The sequence below is a fragment of the Eimeria acervulina genome, genomic scaffold (assembly GCF_000499425.1).
Source record: "Eimeria acervulina Houghton genomic scaffold, Eah_scaff45, whole genome shotgun sequence".
Taxonomy (NCBI): Eukaryota; Apicomplexa; class Conoidasida; order Eucoccidiorida; family Eimeriidae; genus Eimeria; species Eimeria acervulina.
Window position 1 is genome coordinate 46193 of NW_013549798.1, and position 17696 is coordinate 63888.

General features: G+C 48.5%; 1 protein-coding gene across 1 annotated transcript; it reads left to right on the plus strand.

Moving 5' to 3' along the window:
• Positions 1-71: 71 nt before the first annotated feature.
• Positions 72-14761, plus strand: EAH_00009170 (Dynein heavy chain 10 axonemal, related; the record flags this gene model as incomplete). Its single annotated transcript, XM_013395414.1, has 37 exons — positions 72-368; positions 535-800; positions 883-1284; positions 1395-1542; positions 1675-1898; positions 1997-2250; positions 2376-2565; positions 2688-2862; positions 2958-3197; positions 3397-3646; positions 3869-4095; positions 4234-4491; positions 4619-4870; positions 5029-5164; positions 5320-5531; positions 5662-5943; positions 6052-6239; positions 6349-6547; positions 6677-6912; positions 7030-7723; positions 7844-8011; positions 8146-8440; positions 8570-8793; positions 8945-9226; positions 9377-9580; positions 9669-9866; positions 10219-10341; positions 10711-10933; positions 11109-11356; positions 11550-11740; positions 12344-12437; positions 12534-12689; positions 12785-13241; positions 13359-13634; positions 13880-14034; positions 14198-14398; positions 14495-14761. The coding sequence occupies 37 exons, from the start codon at positions 72-74 to the stop codon at positions 14759-14761; spliced, it is 8892 nt and encodes a 2963-aa protein (XP_013250868.1).
• Between the last annotated feature and the right edge of the window lie 2935 nt (positions 14762-17696).

A 17696-nucleotide genomic window follows, 5' to 3' on the forward strand; every position in this document is an offset into this window, starting at 1 on the left:
AGCTCACTCAAGAGCCTTACTCAACTGTAGGGCCTGAGAAGAGTGACATGTGGCGCTGAGGCGAATTTCTGATGCAACGCTTGCGTATTACCGGCCTTGGTGTTCAGGAAGAAATGAAACTGGAAAAGGATATCGCCAAAATTGAGTCCTGTTGGAGACAGCAAACCGTTGAGACTGCTAAGTACAAGAATGACGGGAGTCGTTATGTGCTGAAATCCAACGATGAACTGCGAATGCTACTGGATGACAACCTGCTTCAGCTTCAGTCCATGTTGGGATCTAGATTTGCCTCAACTGTGTTGGAAAAGATTAGGAAGTGGGAGAAATCGCTTAACATCATCCGCGAAGTCCTCGACGCGTGGCTACAAGTAATGCAGCTGCTCTGCGCGTATACAAAACCTACGCTTAGACTGACGAGGGGATAGCCATGTGCACGTTCACCATGAAACAGACGGAGCGTACAGAAACACAAACGGTATGGGCAAAAAGCTTCACGCATCCTCTGAGCCTTTAGTTTGCTGCTGCCTGTTACAGGTACAACGAAGATGGATGTACCTTGATGGAATTTTCACCGAGTCTATCGATATTCGTCTACAGCTGCCTGAGGAAGCCAAGAAATTTGATGTTATAAACCGACGGTTTCTATCCATTATGAAGCAGACGAACGAAAATCCAAATGTTTTATCTGCATTCTGTCTTGAGAACCGGCTTGGAGAGATGAAAAGCCTTGCGGCAGAGCTGGACAGCTGCCAGCGTTCCCTGTCTGACTATCTAGACGCCAAGAGAATTATGTATCCCAGGTAAGGAGGAAAGTACAACTTACAAGGTAATGGGTGAGGCTCGAGCACATCACTTTGAAGCTTTCCATCCTTCGGCCCTCAGGTTCTACTTCATATCTGACGATGAACTGCTGTCAGTTCTTGGCTCTAGTGGCCACGAAGCCGTGCAACCATTGATGCTAAAGCTTTTCGACAACTGTAAAAAGCTGCAAATAGATGGCTCGGGACAGGTGACGTTTTCCTTGACACATCAAGGATTATCGATCGTCAGTCAGTCCCATCGACCGTTGCCAATTTTCATGAGCAGCGACCCAGGCAGCCGAAACTTTGCGTCTTTTCAGGTATGTGGAATGGAGTCAGAAGAAGGCGAGGCTTACCGATTTTACGAACCTGTAGTGACTGAAGGTCCCGCTGAGGAATGGATGGCAACAGTTGACGAGGCCATGAAAGTATCCCTTCACAGAATAGCTAAAGAGGGTGTGTTCATGTACGGTTGCGAGCCCAGGTGAGCCCAGAGTATTCAGGCATTTTTTCCACCGAAGTACCAATTCGGTTGCACCTCCTTGGTGGTGGTTTCCATGCTCAATGCCCTCGTTCTAGCCATTGTACTTTCAGGACGCAGTGGATCACCGAACAGCTGGGCATGGTGGCGTGTGTGGGTTCTCGTATTTGGTGGACTTGGCGGGTTGAGGACGCCTTTGAGAGGATCGAACAGGGAGACAAAAATGCACTTCGTGATGAGGTGGCCATTCAGCGCCAGCAGGTAACGTGCTGCTTTGTGCAGAAACGGTCCAGCAGCCTATGCCTCACCCCCACGAAGTAGGTACTCAAAGTATCAGTAAGCCTCAAAGCAAAATATTTCCTTTACGGGTTCTGATGAGCAACGCCTGTGTAGGTCAGCACGTTGATTGAGGTGGTGCGGAAGCCACTAGAATACCGAGCTAGGAAGAAAGTGAACACGCTGATTATCTTGGACGTGCATGCACGCGACCTTGTCGAGAAGTTTGTCCAGAATGCGGTGTTTAGCGCGAACAGCTTTGAATGGGAAAGCCAGCTGCGCTTCTACTGGGACATATCTATAGATGACATTGAAATACGGCAATGCACTGGCAAGTTCAGGTTAGCAAATCTCGAAATGCGGTGCCCCTTAGGAGGTGATGTACTCTTCACTGGTGGACAAATCCCACCCAGCGGAGCCAGCCTTCCGTGTGCTTCAGATACGGATACGAGTACCAAGGTCTCAATGGCCACCTGGTCATCACCCCTCTAACCGACAGATGTATTATGACTCTCACAACAGCCCTTACCTTTTCCTTGGGAGGCGCTCCGGCTGGGCCAGCTGGGACGGGCAAAACTGAAACTGTAAAGGACTTGGCCAAGTCGTTGGCAATTCGCTGCGTGGTCCAGAACTGTGGTGAAGGTTTAGACTACAAGGCGATGGGGACAATTTTCTCAGGGCTTGTGCAAACTGGTAAGGTACCATGGGAATACTCGTGCGTAGCAGCTTTTCGCCAATTTACCAAACGCCTTTTCGCACTCTACGGCATGAGCACTAGTTCCTGAGCTCCCCGTAACTCCCGTTTTCATTGTACTCAGGCTTCTGGGGTTGCTTCGATGAATTCAATCGCATCAATCCTGAGGTGCTTTCTGTGGTATCTGCACAAATCAAGGCAATCCAGACAAGCCTACAAAACGGCAAAGGTTCTGTCGAACTGCTTGGCAAGAGCCTGAAGTTTGTCCCCACAGTGGGAATTTTCGTTACAATGAATCCCGGCTATGCTGGAAGGTAAGCCCTGCTAACTGTGACCGATATGCTATCCAGTGTGGGCTAAAGTGCGTTTAACAATGCGCGGCACCGGTCGTGGAGGCCGTCCCCAACAAAAGCTTTGCCGCTTATTTTGAGTGTAGGTCTGAGCTCCCCGACAACCTTAAGGCTTTGTTCCGCCCTGCAACCATGACCGTGCCAGATATGGCCATGATTTGCGAAATAATGTTGATATCAGAAGGTTTCCAGGAGGCGCGGATATTGGCTAGGAAGATGACTGTTTTGTACAAGTTGGCTGCGGCACAATTATCGAAGCAGGTGAGATTTATAGGCGTCGCTATGCAGGGGCTCGCCGTACGGCAGTCTATTTTACTGTGCAAGGTTTGGCGGCGTCTGGGAAATGGTGCGTTCAGTATTTCTACGACTTCCAACTAAGGGCACTGAAAGCCGTTCTCGTCATTGCTGGGTCGATGAAGCGCGATGCACCGGACACTCCAGATGATTTACTTTTAATGAGGGCCCTCCGTGACATGAATATACCAAAGCTTGTAAAACCAGATGTGCCGTTGTTCCTCGGGCTCCTGAGCGATTTATTCCCTAACGTGACATGCGACCGCCTGGCGCTTCCTAAGCTAAAGGAAGCCATTGAACAAGTGAGCCATAATTGATGGTTCTCGCGCTTTTCCCTAGATCGAGATGGAAGGCAAACAAGGCAAACCTTAGTCGGAAGACGGTCGCCTAGCGCATTTCATTGATGTTTGTTGGAAATGGTGTCTCATTAGTTCAGTCTGGTCAACTTAGCTAAAACCATAGTGGCATTCAGCCTGCCTCTATTCGTTTCCTGCCCGGCAGGAACTAGAGAGCAAAGGATTCAAGTGCCGTTCTAAGCGGGAGTTCGACAATCAAGTCGACAAGGTCGTACAACTCTACGAGACAATGGAAACGAGGCACTCTACAATGGTCGTAGGGACAACGGGAGGTGGAAAAACAGTGATAATTGAAACCCTCGCAGCTGCGCACAAAGTGGCATTTGACGAAGTTGTAAAGGTACTGCCTATTAATCCAAAAGCTCAAGGAACAGACGAGCTCTACGGCGTGCTTGGTATGGCTAAAAAAAACAGAAAATTATCACGGCGTAACCTGAATCATTTTCTCGAGATCAGTTAAAATCTTAATAATGGCTTCCTCTTGCCCCGATTGTACCTTCACCATAGGCAGACATGGCATATCGCGGCACAGCTTAATAAATAAAACTGCCATCCTTCGCGCCATTGTGTACCGTCGAGATTCTTTAAGATGGGACTTCATGCGCTATTCGCTGCAGATCCTGTGTCACGAGACTGGACGGACGGTCTACTATCCAAGATATTTCGGGATGCAAATCAGCCCTTACCCGTTGGGCGGAAGGAGAAGCGCTTCATTTTGTTTGACGGTGATGTGGATGCAGTCTGGGTCGAGAGTATGAACTCTGTCATGGATGACAACAAGCTTCTAACCTTGTCGAATGGCGAACGCATTCGCCTGGAAAAACACTGCGCACTGCTTTTTGAGGTGCGATTGGAAGATATGCTTGGCTTGCCAAATGAGGAAAATAGATCTGACCATGTTATTCTTAGACGTTGCCTCACAGCAGCTTTGCTGCAGCACTGATAAACGCGCGGCGGCCGATGATGCCCTATCTTTCCTCAGGTTTCGGATTTAAAGTATGCATCTCCGGCAACAGTTTCGCGTTGCGGAATGGTGTATGTAGACCAGCGAGACCTAGGAAGCTTTCCCTACTACGACGCTTGGGCGAGGAGCAAGTCAAGTGAGCAGCTACTTGAGGTTTTGGACTACTTGTGGGAAAAGTATGTCCCGCAGTGTCTGGCTTTTATTCTGCACGATAAAGGAAGAGACGACGAGGCTCCTGTGCCTGCTAAGTGCATATATCGAACGGATGTCAGCATGGTAAGTCTGGCCAAGGGACCGTTAGAACATCGAGTTGTAATGATGAGAAAAACCGAAGCGACGCCTCTTGCGAACCAAACAAAAAGTTTGGCCGCCAAGTTTGTCCAAACTTCTGCGCAACAAACAGGTGGCGCAGCTATGCAAAATCATGGACATCATGGTGCCAGAGGCTCTTTACGCGGAACCAAACCCAGAAAAGTTAGAAAACGCGTTCCTCTTTGCCTTGGTCTGGTCGCTTGGAGCAACTCTGAAGGGAGAGGAACAACCGCGGCTCGATGTACTTTTAAAGACTCTCTCCGGAAAAGCATCTATTAGTCAAAGCTTATTTGATAGCTTTTACGAGCTGCAGTCAAACTCTTGGCTATCATGGGAGTCTAAGGTCAGCTGTCTACGATGTATCTTCTTGCTGGCCCCTAACCTGCCTTTCCCGCAGACTTTCCACTGGAGCGAAAAGACTACTCATGCTTCTCCTCTTTCATACCGGTCATTGAAATAGTCCGGTCTCCTGCTTGATGTTTCTACTTGGGCTGCCGTCAGGTCCCACAGTACTGTCCCGAGGCCGGGATATCTTTTACAAGTATTTTTGTCCCCACCACTGATACAGTCCGTGCAATGTGGCTCCTACAAGGCTTTGCTTCAAAAGCTCTTCCAACACTTTTTATTGGGGAGTCTGGTGAGTTGAGGATATCCAGCTGAACCTTGTGCTAGTCCGAAGTAGCATTTAATAAATGAGCTTTGATCTGTGGACAAGATGCACAATATCGAGCAAAAAAAAGATCTAGGCTGACGGACCAACTTCAAGTTTCTATGCTTCTTACCAACGTATAGGTACCGCTAAATCTATAATGACGAAAAGTTGGCTGGATACCCTTGACAATGAGGAATATCTGCAACTACAAATGAACTTCAGTAGTAGAACTAGTTCTCTTGACTTCCAAAAAGCTTTGGAAGATAACATTGACAAGAGAATAGGACGAGTTTATGGGCCCCCCTCTGGGAAAATACTTAAGGTGTTTCTGGATGATCTCAACATGCCAACGGTTAGTAAATGCATGTCAACCACTGTATTAAAGACGCTGTGAGCTGTTTTGCGGCTGTATACGGTATCTCGCGGATCGCCACTGGGCTTTTCGATTGTTTTCCAAAGAACAGATACTGCTTTTTGCGTAGGTTGACATTTACGGTACTCAGCAGCCTATAGCTCTGCTCAAATTTGTGATGGGAAGGATGTTCTTCTATGAACGAGGCAAAGACCTTGAGAAGATTATCTTGAAGGATGTGCATTTTCTCGGGGCAATGAATCCTCCAGGAAATGGCCGAAATTCTGTTGACCCAAGAGCTATTTCACAGTTCTTTTGCTTCAACATCCAGTCCCCATCTCAAGAGTCAGTCAAGCGAATACTGTCTACTATTCTAGATTTGAAGTTTGGCTCTGATTGTACAGCGCTTAAAGTAAGCTTCCTACTTCGCATCCCGCGGGCCACAATCGTACGATAACTGCTTCTGTTGTGATAAGAAAGAGAACCAAACGGCGAAGCTTGTGGGAGTGATGCTGTGCAGCCTGTGCTCACAAAGTTGCCCGCGGCCACCCTGGCTCTCTATGAAGGTGTAGTAGAGAAGATGATGCGCACGCCAAAAAAATTTCACTACATTTTCAACATGCGCGATCTCTCCCGAATTTACCAAGGGATATGGCATGCGAACCTGCCTCCTTCGATTGACGGAAAGTCAGTCCTTCGCCTTTGGAGGTGAGAACAAAGAGAAAGCAGAGACGCAACAGTCGTTCAAGTAGGCTCGATCTGGAAGAGGAATTGCAGCGGCGATTGGCGACGCGCGCTACTTCTGAGTTTGCTCCAGACATGAAAGTCTCCGAGTCTTTGAAGATAGGCTAATAGACGAGGAGGAAAAACAGTACCTGGAACACATAAAGTTGAAGCAAATTATCGAAGACACTTTCCCAGACTGCTCGGAGCACGCTCTGAGGGATCCTTTAGTATGGACGGAGTTCCCCAGCGCCCTTAAGCTCCTAGAAGCTGAAGAGAAGGCTGACTCTCCGGTAGGAACGCGGCATCAAATGTAACAGAACTACCTAATAGGTGGGCAAGTGCTCCCTTTAGTTGGCTCGAGTGAACGAAGCAACAGGTGCATGAGATTTTAGCCTTTTTTCTTCCTGTTGGTGTATCAGAATAGATCCTACGACGATCACGCTTCTTTTGAAGAAATCCGGCCTTTGCTCGAGCGCCTCTTGGAGCTTCACAATTTCGATCGGAAGCCCATGCACTTAGTTATGTTTGAGGATGTCATCGCGCACCTGGCGAGGGTTCACAGAATAATTCGAATGGAAAGAGGCCATGGACTGCTAGTTGGAATGGGCGGCTCTGGCAAGCGCAGTGTTGCCACTCTAGCAATATACATTTCTGGGTGAAATATTTTTGGTCCTGTCATTTTGCTGACGATTAACCATTGACACTTGTTCACCAGTGAAGCCACAAATGTGGAGAACAGTCCCTATCTGGATATGTTTCTCCTCCTTCGCAGGTATAATCACTTTTCTCTTTCACCAATGCGTTCCTACGGAGAAGCAGATCTAAAAGAGGACCTTCGTCAACTGATAACGCTGGCGGTCAAAGAGCGGCAATGCCTCCTATTTTCGGACGCGGATATCAAGCTCGAATGTTTTCTCGAATACATAAACAACCTCCTAACAGTTGGAATGGTTCCCGCCCTTTTCGCTGATGACCAGAAGGATGCCCTTATTGCTGCTATTAGGGGGGCCGCCAAGGAAGACGGCGCTCGAGAGGATGCTCTGTGGAATTATGCAATGAACAGAGCGAAAGGCAACATGCACGTTCTTCTAGCAATGTCGCCGTCTGGAGACGCACTGCGGAATCGTTGTCGCAACTTCCCAGGCCTCGTATCCTGCACCAGTGTGGACTGGTTTCAACCGTGGCCAGTATCGGCACTTGCCGCGGTTGCAACGGTACTTCTGCAAAACGAAGACCTTCCGAAAGAGCACCGAACGGTTATAGAGGAACATGTCGTCAAGATACACGACAGTGTAACCACAATCTATGCCCCAGAGTTCGAGGCAAAACTTGGTCGTGCAACCTTCTCCACTCCAAAAAACTATCTTGACTTCCTCAAGACATATAAGGGCATGCTGCGGGCAAAGCGTTCCAGCATTGACCAGCTCAGCACACGCCTAGAAGGAGGACTCCAGAAAATGAATAGCGTAAGCTTCGGCTAGTTAGTGTGAGTCGTTTCTTGACTGAATGCACAAGCGCAAGCAAATTTACACTTGTTACTAGGCAGCGGGTTCCTTGGAGTTTCGATTGTTGTTCGGCTGGCGTAGGCAGCGGAATCCATCAAGATAATGAATACACAAGTCGCGGCAAAAAAAATCGTAGTGGACGAGAAGAAGCGAAGCATAGAGGAGCTCATCCGTAGCATAAATGAGAAAAGTGCCAAGGCCAGTCAGAGGAAGGAAGAGGCGCGCGCTACCGAGCGTCAAATATCTCAGGTAACTTAGATAAAGCTAAGGTTAAACCACTGATCCTCAAGACACGCTGGTGGTATTAAGCTCCCTGTTAACGCCATTATCTATTTTTCGCGAAAACCACCGTGCAGAATACTTGGACATAAAACTTCCTGCAGGATCAAGTTACTATAAACCAAGAAAAGGCCAGCGCAGACGAGGCGTTAGCTGAGGCGATTCCAGCGTTAGAGGCTGCAGCAAGAGCGCTTGAAAACCTTGACAAGAAAGATATCACGGAGATTAAAGCATTCATGACTCCGCCGAAGCCCGTCATGAATGTTTGCATGTGTGTCGTGGTGCTACGACCCCTTGGTAAAGAAAATGAGGCCGACGGATGGAACGGTGCCAAGGCCATGTTAAATGATGTCAATTTCCTCAAGAGCCTCGTAGAATATCCAAAGGATAACATCTCTGGTCCGTGACTGCCTCTACCCCACACTATTCAAATCCAGAATATTTTATCGTCCGACTAGAGGAAGTAATATTTGGGCACAGATCAATAAAATTTCGCACATGTGCAGTTGATTGGGTTTCACTTTCCAGACCGGCAAGTGAAAAAGGTGATGGAATACTTCAACAAGGATCCGGACTCATTTACGAGCGAAAAAATGTCCAAGATTTCGAAGGCAGGGAACGGTCTGTTGACGTGGGTCAAAGCAATGCTTCAGTACCATGAGGTTGCAAAAGGGGTCGAGCCAAAAAGACGACTTGTTGCAGAGCTACAACAGAAACAAGATGAGGCAGAAGCCAACTTGACGAAAATCAGGGTAGGACACAGCTCGCTCAAGCCGCATGCAAGCGTCCAAACGACGACAGTACTCTGGCTCTAGCGGCTCATTGTTTGTATTGCCAGAACGGAGTTTGAAGTACCCACATGCACTAAGCATTGAGCCCTCCATGTCATCGCCCACATTGCAGGAAGAACTCCGTCTTCTGGAGGAACAGATGGCTGAATTAATGTCCGAACAGAAGAAACAGACGGAGACTTCACGCGAGGTGGAAGCTGAAGCAAAGTTGATGGAACGCAGACTTGAAGCAGCATGCAAGCTGATCGACGGACTTGAGTCGGAAAGACGCCGCTGGACAGAAGATCATGAGGCGTGCAGCGACACGCGCACCCGGCTTGTTGGAAGCTGTTTAATCGGTGCAGCATTCCTCTCATACGCTGGACCGTATACCCTCGAGTTTAGAAATCGTATGGTGAGTTTTGGAGACTCGAAACGCAAGTGTACTGTGGCCGGAAGGCCAGGAGGCTGCAGCCCTTGTGTGGCATGACGGAAGCGTTCGTGCCTCGAGAGTTTCTGGTTCAAATGCACACGGTAGACCGGTATACTATCTCTGTTTTCTCAGGTTTATGAGCACTGGGCATTGGGTGTCAAAGAATCAGGCATCCCCATAAATGACCCGTTCAAGATTGAAGGACTGCTCACGAGTGACGCAGATATCGCCAAGTGGAATAAAGAAGGCCTACCCGCTAACGAAATGTCCATTCAAAATGGCATACTGACCACCATGTCTTCTCGTTGGCCCCTCTGCATAGATCCTCAAATGCAGGTAATATTTGCAAGAGCAGCTCTCAAGGCGCTTGCAAACAACGCCGACGGCAAACCCAGGCACTATCTTGTGTGTACCTTGTGAACAGGCGGTGAAGTGGATTCAACACCGCGAGGAGGAACGCAGTCTTGTGACGAAGACCTTTACAGACGATTACATGAAGTACCTGGAACTCGCCATTCAATACGGCAAACCGTTTCTCTTTGAATCGGTTGAAACCGAGATTGATCCATCAATCGATCCTATCTTAGAACGAAACCTAACCATACAGAATGGGCAGAAGGTCGTAACCCTTCGTAAGAGCGCCTTGAGCTTTCGTTGATTGCAGTGTCATTTGTAGCGTTGCATGCAGGTCACAGTGAGGTAATCATACAAGGACACACTTTGGACCTCTCTGTGCCTTGTATGCAGTGGGGAAGCAGATTGACTGGAATGATAACTTTTGTTTATACATGACAACCAAACTGTCAAATCCGAAGTTTAGTCCTGAGATTATGAACAAGACAAATGTCATTAATTACCAGGTTTGCCATGCAGAAAGGCGTTTGAAGTTGCCACTGAGCGCACCGCATATTTATGACTCAGTTGCCTTCCTGCCATAAATAGTATGAAAACCTTGGCTTGCTGTGGTCAACTAGGTAACAATGAGTGGACTCGCGGAGCAAATGCTGGCAATAGTCGTCGGCAACGAAGTGCCCGAGTTAGAAAGTCAGCGTCAAGAGCTTGTACAACGCATGAGCGAGGGCCGTCTAATGTTGAAGGTAGGGGTAAACAAGTGGGTGCATGCGCTACTCACTGGGTTTTGATTCTCAACTACAGAGAAGTCTGCCATCTTATTTGAACTTCTGCAGCATCTTGAGAATACGCTTCTCCATGAGCTCGCTCACTCTAAAGGAAGCCCTTTAGATAACGAGGACCTGATTGAAACTCTTCAAAATACGAAAACTAAAGCTCTTGAGATAGAGCAATTCCTTGAAGAGGCTAAGTCAACTTCTGTGAAAATCGAAGAGGTCAGACCCTAATATTTCCATGTTTTAAAACTTCGGACTGATTTAATCGCTTGCTCCCTTAGCAGTTCAGCACTTATTAATACTAAATTGCCTCACTGCTTGTATTTGCGCCTGCTACAGAAACGTCAGGAGTTTTATAGTGTCGCAAAGCGAGGAAGTGTCGTCTATTTCAGCATGGATGGAATGCGAAACCTTTCGCCAATGCTGGAATACTCTCTCGATGCGTTCCTCCACACATTCCGAGTAGCTCTGCGGGAAGCACGGCAAGATAGAATACTAGAGAACCGATTAAAGAGCCTTGTTGACAAGGTTACGCAACTGTCATATGATTACATAAGCCTTGGTAATCCTCCCATGAGCAAGCATAAAATTCCCCGGTTGCTGGTGAAGGGAGACACCCATTCCGAAGTGCAAATATCCGTTTTCTTTTCATGACACTTCGCAGACTGAACGTAAACACTTTTGTATCAGCCTCAACTACTTATCTTATAGTGCAGTTGCTGCATCCGTGTCACTAGGTCTATTTGAAAGTCAGAGGCTTATTTTCGCATTCCATCTGACCACAATGATCATGCGACATGACGGAAAACTTCCTGAAGAAGAGCTGGACTTCTTTCTGAAGGGGAGTACCACTATTTCGGAAGGGGAGACGAAGCCTGAGGCACTCAGCTGGATACCAGACAGTGGATGGAATGATCTGTTTAAGTTAAGCGCGGTCAGCCCCGCTTTCCAGGGACTGCGGGAGAGTGTCCTCGCCGAACCTCAAGTAAGTGCTACATGCCTGTTTAAGGTTTTCTGTAGGGGGCAGCCTCATATTGGAGATTCACGAAAATTCTCCTGATTCATGGCTTGTCAGCTGCGTGGCAACTTGCCAGAGTGGCACCCTGCAGGGCTGTGACTGGTCAATGAGGAGCGGTGGGCACCCCTCTCTCTAGTCAAGGGTGTCTTGAGATCCTCAGGCATGGAAAGAGTGGGCAGAAGATGACTGGGCCGAAAAAGCTGACATGCCTGGCCAGTGGAACCGAGTATTATCTCCCTTCCAAAAGTTGATAGTTGTCCGCGTGTTCCGTGTGGATCGAGTCCACAATGCCATTAAAAATTTTATTCAGTGGAGACTAAATGAGCACTACGTGCAGTCACCGACGCTTCAGTGAGAGATGGACAGCCCCTTCACAGCGGTTCCTATACCTCTGCAAAGCAGTGCCACTCGAGCAGCATAGCCAATGCCCAACTGTCTTTCTTGTCGACACTGCTTGCTTGCAGGTACTCTAAAATATATGCTCAGTCCTCCGAGCATTCGCCAATCCTTCTGATATTATCCCCTGGGGCTAACCCTTTCGCTGCAGTTTCTTCTCTGGCCGAGTCCATTGGTCTTGCAGGCGAGTCGAACTACTCCATATGAGATGCGCACATCGTTCCTCGTAGTCTACTTTGCAGCCCCTGAATGGCCACCTTTAGTAAACCATCAGCGTGCGGACTATTTTACATATAAATGCTGTATCCTGCATCCTGCAGGAAATAAATTCCGCCACCTTTCCATAGGACAGGGCATGGGAGAGCAAGCGGGGCAGCTTGTGGAAGTAGGATACCAACGAGGATTTTGGATAATGCTGCAGAACTGCCATCTTCTCCCAGGATGGCTTTCGACGCTTGCCAAGTTGCTCCAAGGTAGGTGAAAGGGAAGCGCCATGAACGTTGCGGCGACCCACCAGTTTCGAAGGCGGGTCACCGGAGCTTTTGTTATTTATGGCAGGGGTGATTCCGCAGATATGAAGAAACCACACAAAGGATTCCGGCTGTGGCTGACTACGCAGCCAACCCAAGAATTCCCGCTGAGTATCCTGCAGGTACCTTACTCCCGTTGGTTTGCTACCTTACGCTTTCAGCCTGGACTGCATCTGCAGGGTGCCTTCCCTTTCATTAACTGCCTCTGAACATCTCAGGCTTCCCTGAAGGTGGTGACAGAACCCCCCGACGGCCTACGGGCTAACCTACAAACCTCGTATTCCCTATTTCGAGAAGACGCGTTTGAGCAGTGCGCGCATCCAGCGTATCCCACACTTGTGTATACGTTGAGCTTCTTCCACGCGGTTGTCCAGGTAGGTTTGAAGATCAGATCCCTTTACTTTGACCCCAAGATACAGCCTTGCTGTGCCGTTGGACAAAGGAGAGCGCAATATGTGATGCGATGCAGGAGAGGCGTAAGTACGGGAAAATAGGGTGGAACGTACCTTACGACTTCAATGAGTCTGACCTTTCGATATCGCTCAGTCTTGTGAAAATGTATTTGAGTAAATCTTTGAAAAGTCCTGAGGGTCTCCCTTCAGAAGGGGGAAGTCAATCTGCGGAACTGCAGCCCGGTGGTACTTCACCAACGGCATCAGAAATTCCATGGGAAACGCTAAGGTATTTGATTGGGGAGGCAATGTACGGCGGCCGTGTGACTGATGACTTTGATCGACGTGTGCTTGCAACATACTTAGAGGAGTATTTGGGGGAGTTCGTTTTCGATAGCTACCGGCAGTTTTCTTTCTGCAAGCTGCCCATCAGCTATGGGCTACCGCCTGACAGCTCGACTGCAGGACACATCGAATTCATTAAGGTATTTGCCACAACACTTCGCTGTATCTGCACGATATGCACTTTTCTGGGTGACGCACTGTGTAACCTTCCATGAACAAATCCGTTTCAAATGTGGCTGTTAGAGTGCATTGTCGAGAAACTGGAAGGATCATGTTTCCGAGAGTCATGTCTGCAGAATTTGCCAGCAAGCAACACCCCGGAAGTATTTGGCCTTCACACCAACGCAGAAATCGGTTATTTCGTAGAGAACGCAAAAAGCATTTGGCACGGACTTTTGAAAATCAACATTGCGAATTCCTCTGGAAATACCAGTGACTCGGGTGTCGGCAATCTCAAAGAAGAAGCTCTGGTGGCAACTATTTCAGAAATACTCGGCAAATTACCTGAGAAGGGCCTCTACATGACGGCTGGTTCCGAAACGCCAACGCCTATACAGGTTGTCCTGGCTCAGGTATCCCCGAGTTAGTTGCTTAAGGAGAGCTTGACAGCTCTCCAATTTCAAATTATTTTCTCTGGGAAGAATGAGAATGTAACAATCACTGTTCCCAGCAGCATACGACCATTGCAGCAACTCTGTGCGTTAGCTGCTGCTCATCGGCTGGCTGTTGAGTACAGGAACTTGACCGGCTGAATATACTGACTGAAACTATGTCTCAATCGCTACGAGATTTGTCTCGAGCACTTCGAGGAGATATTGGCATGTCAGGAGATCTTGATGCTTTGGCCTTGTCGCTGCAAGCAGGCTTTTTGCCGACAGAGTGGCGCGCGCTATCACCACCCAGCTTGAAACCTCTAGGCTCCTGGCTTTCGCACCTGATGCGACGGATCGATCAGTACACTGCGTGGATAGCACAGGCAAGGGTCATTTCCCTCTTTGTGTTTCCTACGCAAGGCAAGAGAAAACCAAACAAACAAACAGCTAGACCGGTAGCTTGTATTGCATGACAGAGGGAAAGGGGAACCTCCGCCTGACGCCGTAGAACGCACTTGATATCTTGCGTTAATTGCCTTGTGGAACTTCCAGGGAAGCCTCACATGCTACTGGCTTGGAGGGCTGCATATGCCAGACTCGTTTCTGACTGCTCTTATTCAAGTTACGAGCCGCAAAAAGGAAATAGCTCTAGACAAGCTAGTGCTTTCGACAGAAGTTACTCAGTTTACTGCATCGTCACAGATTGAGGAGAGCCTGGAACACGGCGCCTATTTAGAAGGAATGTATATTGAGGTACAGTACTGCTTCCCTGTCTTTTTCGCTGTATTTTTGACACCCCAGTAATCTCAGTTCGCTCCTCCAAACGCCTTTTTTGAATTCTGTCTGCAGGGTGCTCGATGGGACGGCTTCTCGGGTCTCTTGGCTCCGCAAACACCTCGGAAGTTGTTTGAAGAAATGCCTCTCGTTAAAGTAATTCCTATCGAGTCAAACCGCATGAACATCCGCAACCTGCTGCGTACTCCCGTGTACGCCACAGAAGGCCGCCGAAACGCTATGGGCGAAGGTTGGGTCTTTGACGCCTGGTTGCCTTTTTCTGAGCACGCCTCTTTCTGGGTGTTATCAGGGACTGCCCTGGTGCTGCAAACAAGTGACTAGTGTTAAACCCTAGGACAATATCATCTTCCTAGGGCCCTTATTCCGGAATGCAATGTTTAGCTGGCCAGGACGAGACTTGTGCTTAAAATCAGCCAATGCGCAGTGTTTCTTTAGGAAGTGTCTAAGTCCTACAGCAGAAAAAATCGCCTTCCCCCTCCCGTGCAGCCTACTTTTACATAATTGCAAAAGTTTTCGAGCCATGCAGGGCCCGCTGCAGGCCTCTGTCAGTTCTCCATTGCTAGCCAAAGCAGGAAACAGGAAGAGGCGGTCCGTGGCCCCGTTATGTTAATTTCTTGCATGATGAGGCTTGTCAACCTATAGGAGGCTGCCCATCAATGAAGACCTAATGCAACACCGAAGGAATATTATACTTGCTAATGCTTCGGTGGGGTTTTTGAGGTTCAGTGTTGAACAGTCTTTGTAGCGTGTAACTGCCAACGAAACGCTTGATGCCAGTCAGTGAATGCATCCGCCAGCCCAGGTATCAAACAGTGGTACGAAAGTTTTTCCAATTGCGGGAGACAAGGAAAAAAGCAGTATGTGTTGTGGCGTCTCCTGCTCCTCCTTGCCACCATATGCCACTGCATTTCTCTCCTCAACCGCCTCAGCTCCTCTATTTAAACTTTTGCTAGCGGAGAACATTCAAAGCATTGGGGCAAAAGGCCTGCTCTCACCAGGTCTTTCCCCAAGCAAAAGCTGCAGTTTTACTGTGTGCTTAAGAGGCTAACAGAAGGTTTTAATTGGACCTCTTGTTAGACATATATTATATATTATGAGCCGTGGTTTACGTATTTTTAATGCAAGGACAGGGCTAAACCTTCTGTTAACCAGGGGGTGATACGAGCGACCTGTCGTTCCTACCTGGTGCCAAAGCAGTGAAAATGGTGATTGCAAGCAGGTTTCTTTGAAATACCTGACAAAGCGGAATATTTCATTCGAGTCTTTGTCCCACGCATCCTGCTAGGCGGCGAAGGAAACCCCAACGGGAAATGAGCATAAAAGTTAAAATGCTTCTTCGGGCTGGTCAGATCACACTTGTTTTCAAAGAAATTAAGCTTTTCCCTGCCTGTAAGAAGCTATATAATTGGCTGGATTGCGGAACAGACTGGAACAGCACGAGATCTTCCCAGACATCCGAGCATGTCCGCTCCCCAGGTGGGCTGCGTGAGCACCGATGGAGACTCATGTTGGTCCACTGCACCGCTATTGCCTCCAATGCAGTTTCATATCGATCATTTATTTTAATTTGTTTTTGACTCTGCCTAGTTTTCGTTGGCTTGGGCTACTCCACCAGCATGGGGGTCCTCAAAACCTTAACAGTCCTCACGGCCTGCGCCCTCTGTGCCTTGGGTACGGAGGGTGAACCGCCTCTTGCTGAGCAAGCACCTCCAGGTAAATACTTCATTTAACGCGTTAAATTAATGCGCATTTTATTTGTGTGCGGCAACACGCACAGATTCGATGCACTCTCAGCTGGCTGCCGGGAGAGTAGAGACCGGGAAAGAAACTAGGGTGAAATCACCAGAATGGCATTTCATGAAACCGCCGTCCCCAAGCCTTTTACACCTTTCCAATTGCATGCCAATGCATTATCCCCTCTTGCGCCTAGTTCACTGGGGCGTTTTCTTATGCGGCTGTTGCCTTGAGGACTGGCGGGGCGGTTTTATCGCCGACCAAATACGCAATCAAGCACTGCCCGAATATGATGCTCTTTCCCCTCTCTTACTCATCAATGGTGGAATAATTCCCTCCTGTCCTTAATTTTTTTTGCACGCAGGAGTGCAGGCCGGAAACAACCGCAGCGACGACGCAAGCGGTTCTTCCCCAGGAGAGAGCAGTGGGAGAGCACACTAAGTGAAAAAGTAATCAAGTGTGTAGTGAGTGCGACACAGACATCAGCACGAATTCATCTGTTCCCCGGGCTTTGTTTGTGTTGGGTCCCTGTGCAGGCGCTGCTCCTCCGGAGCCTCCAAGCAGCGAGAGTGGCAGAACCGCCGCTTCTCCCTCTGGAAAAGATCTAGATCGTCCTCATACACCAGTTTCTCCTACTGCTGCTGCTGATACCATTGTTGATGCGGGGCCTGGTGGTGAAGGTTCCGAGGAAGCAGACCCCACAGGAGTTGCCCCGTCAACTGTAGCCAATGCTACTATGCCGGCGGAAACAAATGATGAAGGCTCATCCGTTGCTCCTAGAACTTCACACGATGGAATAACAGCAACGGCAGGAAGTACACTGCCTAGTACAGACGCAAGCATTCAAAAACCTCCTGCTAGCGATACTAATTTGAAAGAGCGGGAAGGCACCGACCCAGAAAAAGCCCCGGAATCGCCACAACCAGCAGCTCCAAAACCAGAGGCTCCACAACCTACAACAGAAATACAACGAACTAGAGCAGCAACACCAACAACTACAGAAAACAAGCCAAAACCCGCAACCGTGACAGAACAAAACGGGGCATCCACACCTGCAACTTCCACTTCAACATCGACAACGACGACAGTTAGTACCACAGGGCAAACTACGCAGGCACCCACACCAGGACCCACAACACCAAATGTAACGGGAAGCAAGCCATCGGAAGCATCTTCCTATGTCGTAAGTACCATGACAGTAGCATCTGCAATTTTGCTAGGGTTTATGGCGCTCTAATTAAACAGGAAATGAGGCAGTAAATGGGCAGCAGTAGCTGTTCTTGCTGCCCAGCTGTTTCTGAGCCCTGCATGCATCCAAAACAGACGGAAATCCGTCTGCTTGCCAGGGACGTGTGGTTCAGTTACGGGTTTCTAGAGAAACACAAAAGCTGCAACTAATCTTTTTGTGTTTAGAAGCGTAAAGCTCAGCCGTTTCATGTAACCCCCGATCGCACCAGTAGGCACGGTAATAATTGCAATAGAGTTCGGAGGAAACCCATATATATATATATATATATATATA